General features: G+C 45.5%; 2 protein-coding genes across 2 annotated transcripts in view; one reads left to right on the forward strand and one right to left on the reverse strand.

Annotated features, from left to right (window-relative positions):
* The window catches only part of ZDBF2 (zinc finger DBF-type containing 2), a 27,770-nt gene extending 27,406 nt beyond the window's left edge, over positions 1-364 (reverse strand). Inside the window, exon 1 of the mRNA XM_029933279.1 lies at positions 93-364. The gene's annotated coding sequence lies outside the window, so the exon portion shown is untranslated. The remainder of the gene's footprint in view (positions 1-92) is intronic.
* A 12,108-nt stretch (positions 365-12,472) lies between these two features.
* Positions 12,473-12,750, forward strand: part of SOCS1 (suppressor of cytokine signaling 1) — a 2,176-nt gene continuing 1,898 nt past the window's right edge. Inside the window, 1 exon segment of the mRNA XM_029933280.1 lies at positions 12,473-12,521. Coding sequence (XP_029789140.1) covers positions 12,473-12,521 — 49 coding nt within the window.

Genomic DNA, 12,750 nt, shown 5'->3' on the forward strand with positions numbered 1-12,750 from the left:
GGGGGCGTCGCCCGGCTGCGCGCCGCCTGGGCTCGGCCCGCCCCGCCCGCGCCCGCCGCCGCCGCCGAGGTGCCCTGCGACGCGGTTCTCACCTCCGCGGAGGCCTCCCGGACTCCTTACGGGTCTGGGCGCAGGCCGAGGACCGGTGGGCGCGCTCCCTTCCTATTCCAGTTCCATGGCGGTGCCCGGACCCCCGGGCCGTCCAGGGCACCGCGGCCGCCCGCTGCCTGCCGCCCGCAGCCCGCGGAGCCAGACAGAGGAGCCCCCCGGCCTCTCCCGCCGGTGCGAGCGGAGAAGCGAAGTGCGAGCGTCACTCGCAAGACCCGCGCCCCGAGTCACGACTCAGCCCACGTAGACATCCACTGGGAGCGTAGCGCCGCAGTCCTGATCGAGCTTTGACGTCAGGGAAGGTGCGAAAACAGGGCCCCTTGTGACGCAGGAGCCGCGCACCGCCCCCTGCCACCCCCGCCCCCGCCGCTGGAGCCCCCTTCCTCCCGCCCCAACCCTCCCCTCCCGCAGATCTTTTAAAGCGAACACTTCCTCAGGGGTCAGGGCCCCACTCCGGAGCTTGTAAAATCAAACCTGTTCTAACCGAAATAACTGGGCTCCCAGCGGAGTTAGGACGCGAGATAGACACGAAGGTTTCAGCATTTGAGGGCCCAGAGGGAAATTGCTTGCCAATTCCCAGCAACAGACGAACCTCGACAAGAAAATGTGGCTGCGAGAGCTCGGAGTTGGAGAGCTCGGAGTTGGAGCCGTTCGCGTGTGTCTGCCGCAGTGGGCTGCAGCAAACAAAAGCTGCTGTTTAATGAGCGCTTACTTTGTGCTAGGCACTGCGTTTAAGGTTTTCATCTGTACTCTTGCATTTCATCCTCAAGGCAACCCTTTAGGATCTTACTGGGGATCCTGCTATTCCCTTTTGACAAAGGAGACAACTGAGGCTTAAGGACGTTGGGTATTCAAAAACCTCCCCAGCACATGAAAGTGTTACGAATATTAACCGAAATCCCCTCAGTCATTCAATGGTATCCTGTACCACCCACTGCGAATATGGTGGTGTGCAAAAACAGCTGACTGTTATGGGGGAAACAAACCAGAATCAACCACAACACTGAATATGTCATTAAAATCTGTGTTCAGGAAAGTAATCATCCCTAAAATGGAGAGGGCCTCCGATTAGAGAGCTTATGTTTTAGGTAAAAATCATCTTAGAATGAGCTACCTTATTATTTGGCTATTGTTGTAACTGTCATTATATTTTTTTAATAAGCTTGTGACTTTGTCCCTTTTTTAAAATTCACCATTGCTTTGGCATCCACAGTTTCCATTCTTTGTGTGTTACTCAGCGCTTGCCTTGCCCCCTACATCTTTCTCGACTTTAAACCTGGACAATTGCAGCTATTTAGGTTTTTTTTAACTCACTAAAAAAAATACTGTTTTCTTTTAAGGCAAGCTTTTAAGGCACATCCCATCCTTGGAAATGGTGAAAGAAAACCCATTATACATTAACCCAGCCACCAAGACATTATGCCTTTCACAGATGCGAAGACACACATTTTTCACACTTCAGCATCTCGGAAATCAGGATGCATTTTACACACTGGTCTCTTATTACTGGCCAAGTGGTCATATTAACCTCAATGTCATCGCCTCTACATATAGAAACTTGAATGTGGCTTTTCACATTGCCCTTATTTCAACTGAGTTAAGTGCATTGTTTAACAAAACCCACAATCCATAAAGTAGGAAATTAACAAGCATAGGAGTCTCTTAAACTTGAAGAGAGCTTTTCCTAGCACCAAAAAGAGATTTCTTTCAGCACATAAAAAAGAGAGAGATGGGACTGGCTAAAAGCCCTGAGTTTTTACCAAGTACATTAGTTCTTAATGTGTTTTTGGAAACCTACAAATAAACAGTTAAATAAGCCTAACACACACACCCAAAAAAGTGAAATGACTTAGATATTATTTCTGATGGTATGGTTTGTCAATTACAACCCTTCTAAGTTTTGGTCAAAAAGAAAGCATTGAAGAAGGAAAATGAGTCCAATATGTTACTGGGAAACTACCCATTGACCTCTTCTGGTTGGGTCAGAAAATGCCAGCCTGGAAGCCTTCTGAATAGAATCAGTTCCTGGGGGGTAGGGGGGACGGACCCTAGATTCAATCGTAGAACACTCTTCAGAGACTCAATGCATCTCCAACACTTTTGGTGGCCCAAAAGACAAGACTGTATGGAAAACCACAGCCCGCAACAACTGATACAAAACATGTTTTATTCAAGTTGGGTTTTGAATGCAAATAAGTTTTGGAACCCCTTAACCAATTTTACTTACATTTCCTTTTATATGCACACACAAGGTTGATACTTAATAAATCTAAGTCTGAAAGGGTTATTTCACGAAGTATGAAATAAAAAACTGAATTACAAAAAAATCAATGTGTTTTAGTTTAGTTGACAGCATTTTTTTCAACATGATACTATCATATAAACTTTTTTCTTATTTTTAGAGAGACAGAGAGAGAGAGAGAGAGAGAGGGAGAGAATCATAAGTAGGCTTCATGCTCAGCGCAGAGTCCTCATAAGGCGCCTGATCCTAGAACCCTGGGATCATGACCGGAGCCAAAATCAAGAGTCGGGCACCCAACCAAGTGAACCACCCAGGTGCCCCATCATATAAAATTAAAATACATGTCATCCTGCATCCAATTAACAGTCTTTCCAGACTACATTTCTGCCTACTGGCAATGGGTCCTTTTTTTGGCAGAACTTAATTATCTGTACGTTAAGTTTTAAAATTTTTCAGTTCCCCACAACCCTGTATTAATCCATTGTAGATCTAAACTCATTTATTCGTCAGTATTTCTTTAAAGAACACTAAAAATCAAAGTTGGGGTTGTATGTTCCCTCCCCAGGGAAGAAAGGGATCCTATGTATGTGTTATTTCACATTCTTTCTTCAAGCGAAGAATAAAATCTGCTATTTTGTGTCCAGAAATCATTCCGATAATGCTTATGTTTTGTAAGCTGTTTAAGTTAACATTAGGCTAATGTCTGAAGGAGAAAGGGAAAACCTAGATCTCAGTCCTGAATCATAAAAGAAATTAGATTCTATCAGTTTAGAGCTTGGTTTATTTTTCCCTAAAATTCTATTAGTGCACATCTACCTATTCATAGTCAAGTGAGGTCGTCATGAAGATTTTACCCATTAGCCTGGCTTTTCTTTTAAGTATGCTCCATGCCCAACGTGGGCTTGAACTCACAACCCTAAGATAAAGGGTCAAATGCTCTACCAAATGGGCCAGCCAGGTGCCCCTAGCCTGGCATTTTTATAAAAAGTATATGGAGCACCTGTGAAGCTCAGTCAGTTAAGCGTCCAACTCCTGATTTCAGCTCAGGCCGTGACCTCACAGTTTGTGGGTTTGAGCCCCACTGTCAGTGCAGAGCCGGCTCGGGATCCTCCCTCTACCACCCCCTCTCTTTCTGCCCCTTCCCAGCATGTGTGAGAGCTTGCTTTCTCTCTCTCTCTCTCTCTCTCTCTCTCTCTCTCTCTCTCTCTCTCTCTCTCAAAAATAAATAAATAAACTTGAGGAGTGTATAAAGAGTATAATGTCATCTTTAGTAGAAAAGGATTCACCCACATGCCCCATCCTAATCAAAAATTTAAATTTAATGAGACTGATCACAAAATATCCCCATTCGTTTTGTCTTGTTCTTGATTCCTTCCTAAAAGGGAGACCCCATCTTTGACAAAAATTTCATTCAAAGGACAGAGGGTAGGGTGGTAGTTAGAACGAGAAGGAACAAATACGTTCTTCAAAAAGGAATGCAAGTTAAAGTCTATAGTTAGAGCGGCAGGGGTATATGGCGGACACACAGAGAACAATGGTGGGTCTCAGTGTGGGGAGAGGAGAGCCCGGAGAGAGCTTTGCAAATGAGTTTAATCCTCATCCATCACCCGGGAACTTAATGATGACTGAAATCGGCAAAGCGCCATATAGCCCTAAGAGCCTATTTTTACCGAAACCTACAAATGATCCACCAGAACTAGAGACAATGAAAGGTTTTTTAGTAGTTGCTCCTATTTGTCTGGAGTAGATGTGGACAAAAGAGTGCCAGCAGACCCGCGACTACACCTCTAATATCGCAACCTGTTCCCCCAACGTCAATTTAACACTATGTGCAATGAGATTTAACACCCTTGTGACGGCCTTCCCATTCTATTCTTCCTTTAATCCAGTCACACCAACTCCTTCCCACCTTTGCATTCTGGGGATATCCCTGTAGTACATCTTTTAAAAAAAATTTTTTTAAGGCTTATTTTTTAAAGTGAGAGCACGAGGGAGAGGCAGAGAGAGAAGGGGACAGAAGATCCGAAGCAGGCTCTGCACCAACAAACTGCCTATGCGGGGCTCAAACCCACAAACTGTGAGATCAGGACCTGAGCCCAGGTTGGATGCTTAACGGACTGAGCCACCCAGGCACCCCTCACCTCTTATACCTCTTTATACAAAGACATCAATAGGGCATCCTTTGATATAGTTTTTCCCCCTAATAATTCCTTACCAATTCTTACTATATTCTATTCTTTCTCTTTTTTTCTATCACTCCTTCCCCTCTTTTGTTGCTACTCACATTGTTTTTTTACCTTGTTTTTTTTTTTTTCTTGCTCTCAGAAAAGCACAATTTATAGTCCTGAAAAATAATGATCCTAAATTCTGGTGATGATCAGGACTGAAATTGTTACTAACCACATACTTGTTCGTCCTGTTTTTTTAAGTTTAGTTATTCTGAGAGAGAGAGAAACAGAGAGAGGGGGGGAAATAGAGAAAACCCAGGCAGGCTCTGCATTCACAGTGCAGCACCCAATACAGGGCCCCAACTCACTAACCCAACGGTGAGATCATGACCTGAGCGGAAACCAACGATAGGATACTCAACTGGCTGAGCCACCCATGAGCCCCTCTTCCTTTTTTAAAAAACGTTTGTTTCTTTTTGAGAGAGAGAGAACACAAATGGTTGGGGCAGAGAGAGGGGGACAGAGGATCCCAAGCAGGCTCTGCCCTGACAGCAGCGAGTCCCACGCAGGGCTCCAACCCATGACCCGTGAGATCAGGACCTGAACCGAAGTCGGATGTTCAGCTGACTGAGCCACCCAGGCTCCCTCACTTGTTCCTTCCTTTAATTCAAAATTCATTTCAAAGTTTATGCCCTCTGGAGCTTTAACCAAAAAAAAATACTATTGGCTTTTATATGATGAAATCATCAATATGAGAACTATATTCTTGAGCCTTTCCCTCTATTTAAACTCCCCTGCCCCCCCAACTGTTTTCACTGGTCAACTTGCAACACTATAGAATTATTCCCTTTCAATATGGTTGCTATAGGGATGAATTTAGAGGCTAATATGAACTCTATAGACCCCATTTTCAAAATTAATTGATGGCACTCAAATATTACTTAGGAAGAGCTCTAGAATATATTAGGTGAAAAAAGCAAAGTGTAATGAATTTTTGTGCAAGAAAGGCAGAGCTAGGAATATATAATTATATTTCCACAAAGAAAGTCTGAGATGCAACTCAGGAAATAATAAAAATCAATCACAGCACAAAGGAGGTTGTAAGAAACAGGGAGGAAGAAGGTGGGGGAGTGTCATTTGTCACTGTGCACTCATCATGTTATAGTTTAGGAGTCTTCCGGATTTTTTCTGCTTCAAATAGTAGCTAAGTTAAAATTTGAATGAACAGACATCAGACAGTGGAGAAAGAAAGTTCTGGTGATGGGCTCTGTAGCAGGAGCCCAACCAGAGGACTTGGAGAAGGTCCAGGGAGGGATTTCGATACCCTCAGAAACGCCACGTGCATTGTTTGCAACTAAATGAACTCCAGGAGCCCCTTCTGGGTGACCGTGTAGTGAGAAGCAAATTGGAGTCAACACCGGAGTCTTTTTTTCCCCCAAAGTCCGAGGGCTGCCTGCCATCCGAGCCTGGGCCCAGCTACACAATTTTAGTTCAAACCACCACCAGCCTGAGCGCGGACAGCCCACCGGCTGAATGGAGCCCAGCCGGCTACAGAGGACTTACTGACTTCTCGGAAAGAATTTTGGCTCGGCTATTGGAGAGGCCCTCACGGTAGAAGGGATCACCTCTGCCTGCACAGGAGTTCGCTGCTAACAGTGACCTCACCTCCTGCTCAAGCTGGTATTCAAAATTATCCCTTGGACTCAACCCAGTTGCATGGCTCCACGCTTAGGCCACCCTCCCCGACTCCTGACTCTGAATTTCTCCGGGATCGTTTACCAAATGTCAATTTCCCCGAGCTAGCAATTCGCCTGGCCCAGGGTCCTGCTCTAGCCTATCCTGCCTTCAAACTCCCAACTAACAAGCTGCGTGACTGGAAAAAAAAAAATGCTAGTAAACCTGGGATCAGTAAGATAAACAACAGGAGCCAAAACACGTATCTTGAAAACATCTCTCAAAAGTGACCCTCCAAGACAAGTAGTTAGGCGCAACCTTGAGCTCAGCCTGGAGAGGCGAGTAGGATGTGTTTAGACGGAGAAGAATGCGGATGACATTCACGGAGGGAAGCAAAGCACATGAAAAGGGTTCAGTTGGGCTCATGGAAAATGTATCTTTGAGGCTATCGCCTGAAACATACCCTCTCCTACAGCTCTGTTCCACATTTGATTTTCCATTCCAAGACTGGCCTCGTCTGTGTCACACTCCACATCTCCGCGGAGTCTTGTTAGCAGATGGTCGTCAGACCACTACCGTCCCCTCATCGCACCCCTCCACCTCACCAACCCAACTTTCTTATTTGTATTTTTGTTTGTAATGTTTATTTATATTTGAGAGAAAGAGGCAGAGAACAGTTGGGAAGGGGCACAGAGAGGGAGACAGCGACTCCAGGCAGGCGCCAGCCATCAACACAGAGCTCACCTCTAAGATCCTGACCTGAGCTGAAGTTGGACACCCCTCCAATGGAGCCACCCAGGCGCTCCAACCCAGCGCTCTAAATCTGCTTCACCATCAGACTTTTCACAGCCTCCACCACCAATTTCAAAAAGAAATGGTTCTAATTAGAGGACACTCTGAGTAGGATTTGTACCAACCCTCACTGCTAAACATTATTGGCATTTGCTCCATCCTAACAGGTGAGTTGTTTGGCCTTCATACAGCCCACACACACACACACACACACACACACACACACACACACACACAGAAACTATGCTTCAGATCCCAATTTTGCCTGGTGCCATGTACTTCAAGACTGGGCTTTTCTTACGGCCCTAATAACAAAAATCAATGTCACCTGTCCCTGGTGTTGCCCTGTGAAAACTGGACTCCCATTCAATCCTGCTCACCCTGGGACTTCCCATGACTGTATATCAATAGCAAGAAGCACCATTCCCTTCAAGCTCACTTTGGCAAAGGCATAAATGTGACCCAATTTTCATTCCCTTTTATGTGGAACAGGCCACATCTTTGGGAGTTGCGGGCTTCTCTACCAGGGTCATGGCCATCAATAGACAAAATCAAGTCACATAGAACTATCAATGAATGTCTAAGACTTTATCTAATTTTGCCCAAGATTTTGAGGTATTACATCTATGAACCTGTATGGTGCAAATCCCTAACTTATTTTCATAACTGGCTAGGAACCAACTTCCAAATATGGCTAATTTTACTAACAGGTATGTTTTCTCCTTGTTTGCCTCTATGTTGCAGTAACATACGTGTTTTGTAATATTTTACTTTATTATGGTAAGAATATTTAACAGGAGATCTACCTTCTTAATAGATTCTTAGTGTACAATATAGTATTCTTGTCACTGAGCACAGTGTTGCACAGCAGATCTATAGAAGATATTCATCTTGCATATCTCCTATGGCTAACATATCTCTCATAGTTCCACCAAAGCATGTTCGGATGCCTGAGCACCACGGGGCCAACAGTGGTAACTACATTTTCTTAGGGCACCTGGGTGGCTTAGTTGGCTAAGCGTCTGACTCTTGATTTGGGCTCAAGTCATGATCTCCCACTTCATGAGACTGAGCCCAATGTCAGGCTCTGCACTCACATTAAGGAGCCCGCCTGGAATATTCTCTCTCTCTCTCTCTCTGCTCCTTCCCTGCATGTGCACATGCACATGTGTACATTCTCTTGCTCTCTAAAATAAATATTTTTAAAGTCTATTTTGAGAGAGAGAGAGAGAGAGAGAGAGAGAGGGAGAGAATGAGCAGGTGAGGGGCAGAGAAAGAGAGAATCCAAAGCGGGTGTTTAACTATCAGCCTGGAGCCCAATGTAGGGCTCTAACTCATGAACCACAAGATCCTGACAGGAGCTGAAAACAGGAGACACTTAACCAACTGAGCTACCCAGGTACTCCAATAAATAAACATTTTTAAACTATATTTTCGGGGCGCCTGGGTGGCTCAGTCGGTTAAGCACCCGGCTTCGGCTCAGGTCAGATCTTACGGTTCGTGGGTTCGAGCCCCGCGTCGGGCTCTGTGCTGACAGCTAGCTCGGAGCCTGGAGCCTGCTTCGGATTCTGTGTCTCCCTCTCTCTCTGACCCTCCCCTGCTCCAGCTGTCTCTCTCTGTCTCTCAAAAATAAAATAAAAAGCAATAAAAAAATTTAAACTATATTTTCTTATGTGTCCACCACACTGTAGAATTAAGAGGCGTTAGACCCAGGGAAACCACCCACCCTGGGTTACCTAATTCCAAGCAATAAGAAATTACCTACTCGCAAAGCTTTGATATGCAAGCAAAGCAGTCCCCGACTCCTTATCCCCAACCTCCTTTCAAGCCACATCTGGAGCCTGGGACTCAATTCCCTGCCCTAATCACTACCGGGCGAAGTACCAGACAACTGGAGACCATCCGAGAGCGCAGAGTCTACAGAAACTACGTGACTCGCCAATAACAGCTTGGCCGCCTTGCTTACCTTGTTAAGCATTCCTTCCAGAGAGAATCTCCATGAGGGCTCCCGCCTGCAGCGTCCCTACCCCCTCCCTCTCCTAATCATGCAAACTCCTTCCTTCCCTAGTGGCCTTTCCAGTCGGCCTGCCATCTGTTTCTAAGGGACCTTGGTGAGTGTAATGAGAATATTTTCATTCACGGTAATCACTTTATGTCCATGTCTCTTATGATTTCTCCTTAGAACAAGTCCAGGGTACATTATACGAACAATTGGTACAGGCAGCAGCACACACCGGAAACAGACAACATCTCTTTCAGCTTTTCGGGTTCATCAACTAAAGCCAGTAGCCCTGGTCACTGCCTAACAGGCACATCTGGTTGTTGACACGCTTACTGCGTGATCACTATTGAACTGTGTCCTTTTATCAGGTGTTGCCATGATTTCCCAGGCTAAAATTGGGGAGCTCGAGGAGCTGAGTGCTCCCCAACTGTCATGTGGAGAGTCACTTGCACAGCCACTCAGAAGCCACTGTAATAGAGCATCTCCTAACGCACAACACAGCGTGCCTCCAAGAGTGTTGGGTCTGGAATCCTATTAAGTTATTATCTGGGTATAGTGGGATGAAGGCAAAACTCACCAGCAGGAGAAATTTGGAAAATTCCCAAACATGTGGATTTAAACCAGATCCCAGAACAAACAAATTAATCAAAGAAGAAATCAAAACAGAAATCAAAAAGTACCTAGAAACAAACAAATGAAGATTATAAGATAAAGCAAAAGCAGTTCTCAGCATAATGTCTTACTAAATAATTACTTTAAGAATGAAGAGGGGTCCCTGGGTGGCTCAGTCCCTTAAGCTCCAACTGTTGATATCTGCTCAGGTGATGAGCCACATTTCCTGGGTTCAAGCCCCACTTGGGGCTCTGAACTGACAGAGCTGAGCCTGCCTGAGATTCTCTTTCCCTCTCCCTCCCTCTCTCTTGCTATCTCTCTACCCCTACCCTCTCATTCTCTCCTCTCTCTGCCCCTGCTCTTGCTCTCTCTCAAAACAAGGAAATTTTAAAAACAAACAAAACAAAGAATGAAGAGAGATCACCAATAACACTCTAACAGGAGTAGCAGGGAAAACAGAAAGAACAACCCCACAATACCAAAAATTAGCAGTTGGTACAAAAATAGTATCTCAGCAGAAATCAGTGAAATACACAATGGAAGGACAACAGGAAAGGAAAGGTCAATGAAATAAAAGTTCCCTTTTGATGAAGATAAACAACATCCACAACGTTTAGTTAGACTAACCAGGACGTGGGGAAAGAACTCCACAATTAATAAAATCTAAACGAAAGAGAAGACATTTCAACGACTCCACCGAAGTGGGGCTCATGGTCTCTCACTGCAGCTTACAACGAAGAGGTCGGTACCCCGTACAGAGCGGCGGTAGTGTCGCTCACGCTCACCTTACAGAAAACAAGTGTTCACCCACGCTCGTTCCAGTGGTAAGAGGGGCTTTATGAAGGACTCAGTGATAGGGATGGGGACTCTGCCGTTGGGATTCATGACTGGGGGAGGGACGGACTCAGCTCCAAGTACACCCCACCGTCCTTCTACAGAACCTGGACTGACTGGGGCGCCTGGGTGGCTCAGTAGGTTAAGCGACTGGCTTTGGCTCAGGTCATGATCTCACAATTGTGGGTTCCAGCCCCGCGTCAGGCTCTGTGCTGACAGCCAGCTCAAACCCTGGAGCCTGCTTCGGATTCCGTGTCTCCCTCTCTCTCTGACCCTCCCCTGCTCGCGCGCTCTCTGTCTCTCAAAAAAATTAAAAATAAAACATAAGAACTTGGACTGATTCATGAGTTTTCTTTAGCCACTAAGTTTGTGACAACTTGCTACGTGGCAATAAAAAAAGTTACAGGAATCAGTACAAAATCGATTGTTGTTATTTAAAGATTTTTTAATACTTTTGATGTTTTTTATTTATTTTTGAGAGAGAGAGAGAGATAGCATGAGCAGGAGAGGATCAGAGAGAGAAGGAAACACAAAATCTGAAGAGAGGCTCCAGGCTGTGAGCTAGCTGTCAGCACAGATCTGACACTGGGTTCAAAGCCATGAACTGCGAGATCATGACCTGAGCTGAAGTCAGACGCTAACCGACTGAGCCACCCAGGCTCCCCAATGATTGCATTTATTACACAAGCAATACACACATATTATCCTTACAAAGTTTGAAATTTGACCTATGAGACTATATCAATTTTTAAAACTTTTGCACTTCAATGCAGGAATCAACCAAATAAAAGACAAGTGACAGAAAAGGAGAGGGGGTACTGGGCTGCCTCGGTCAGTGAGGATGCAAATCTTGATCTTGTGGTCAAGAGTTTTAGCCCAACATTGGGTTTAGAGAGTACTCCTTAAAATGTAGGAGCAGTCAGAAAGGAGCACATATTACAAACCATATATCTGATCAGAAGATTCCTGTCCAACGTGTTTCAGGGACATCTACAACTCAGAAAGGTCAAAACAAATAGCCCATTAAAATATGGCCACTAGATTCAATAGACATTTGCCAAAGGTGGTTCAAAATTGCCTACAAGCATATGAAAAAATGCCGAACATTGCTAATCATATCAAAACTACAGTGAGGGGCTCCTGGGTGGCTCAGGCTGTTGGGTGCCTGATTTGGGCCCAGGTCATGATCACAAAGGTCCTAAATCTGGGCTCCACATCAGAGACATTGAAATATGTGCTGAGCCTGCTTTGGATCCTCTGTCCTAGTCTCTTCCTGCCCCTACCATGCATGTGGGCTCGGGCGCTCTCCCAATCTCTCTGTCTCCTCTCTTTCTCTGTCTCTCTCTCTCTCAATCACTCCCTCTCTCTCTCTCTCTCTCTCTCTCTCTCGGAAATAAATAAACATTAAAAAAACAAAAAGACAACCACAATGATATATTTTCACACATGTATCAGCATGGCCACTATCAAAAGAACAAAAAAATGACAGTTGTTGGGGTGGGAGGGAACTGAGAGCTAGGAACTCGGGAGCGCTATTGGGGTGAACTATAATTACGTACCCCAGGTAGAAGACAGTATAAAGATCACTCAAAATTATAAAAAGAGGGAGTATCACATGATCCAGGATTCCCACATGTGGTATTATCCAGAACTTCCAAAAGTGGAGTCTGAAAGATATTTGGACCCTCACGTTCATCATGAATAACATTGTTCACAATTGCTAAGAGATGGCGCTATCCCAAAAGTCAATCGCTAGAAGAGTGGAGAGAGACAGTGGGGTGAATGCATACACTGGAACACTCTGCAGCCTTCAGGGGGAAGCAGACTCTTCCCCTGCTACGGTGTGAGTGCACATGGAGGACCTGAGGCTCAGCACAGGACCCCAGTCACGAGAAAGGCAAACACCGCAAGTCCCACGTGGACCTAACACAGTGCTATTGGTAAGATCGCCAGTGCTGAGAATGGAGAACGGTGCCCCTATACTGTGGTACTGCGGTAGGGTCTCCCACAGAGGACACTGTTAAAGGGGAAGGACACTCAATGACACTCCTTGACGATGGTGCTGCGGCCTTCACTCAGAAGCACTGCAGTAGGGACAGGGACCTCTGCAATGTGCCTTTGCACCGGGGACACAGGACTCAACTCTAAATCCAGCAACACCACGTGTGCATTGAGGCCCAGGAGCAGGATGGAGGACAGTGGATCAATAAGAATTCCTTAGAGTAGAGGTCTAGGATAAAGAGGGTTCTGGGTAAACCAGCTCTGAGGATTCTTGCTGAAGACAGGTGGAGGTGATCAGACATGACAGGGAGATGGTA

The sequence above is a fragment of the Suricata suricatta genome, chromosome 3 (genome assembly GCF_006229205.1).
Source record: "Suricata suricatta isolate VVHF042 chromosome 3, meerkat_22Aug2017_6uvM2_HiC, whole genome shotgun sequence".
Classification (NCBI taxonomy): domain Eukaryota; kingdom Metazoa; phylum Chordata; class Mammalia; order Carnivora; family Herpestidae; genus Suricata; species Suricata suricatta.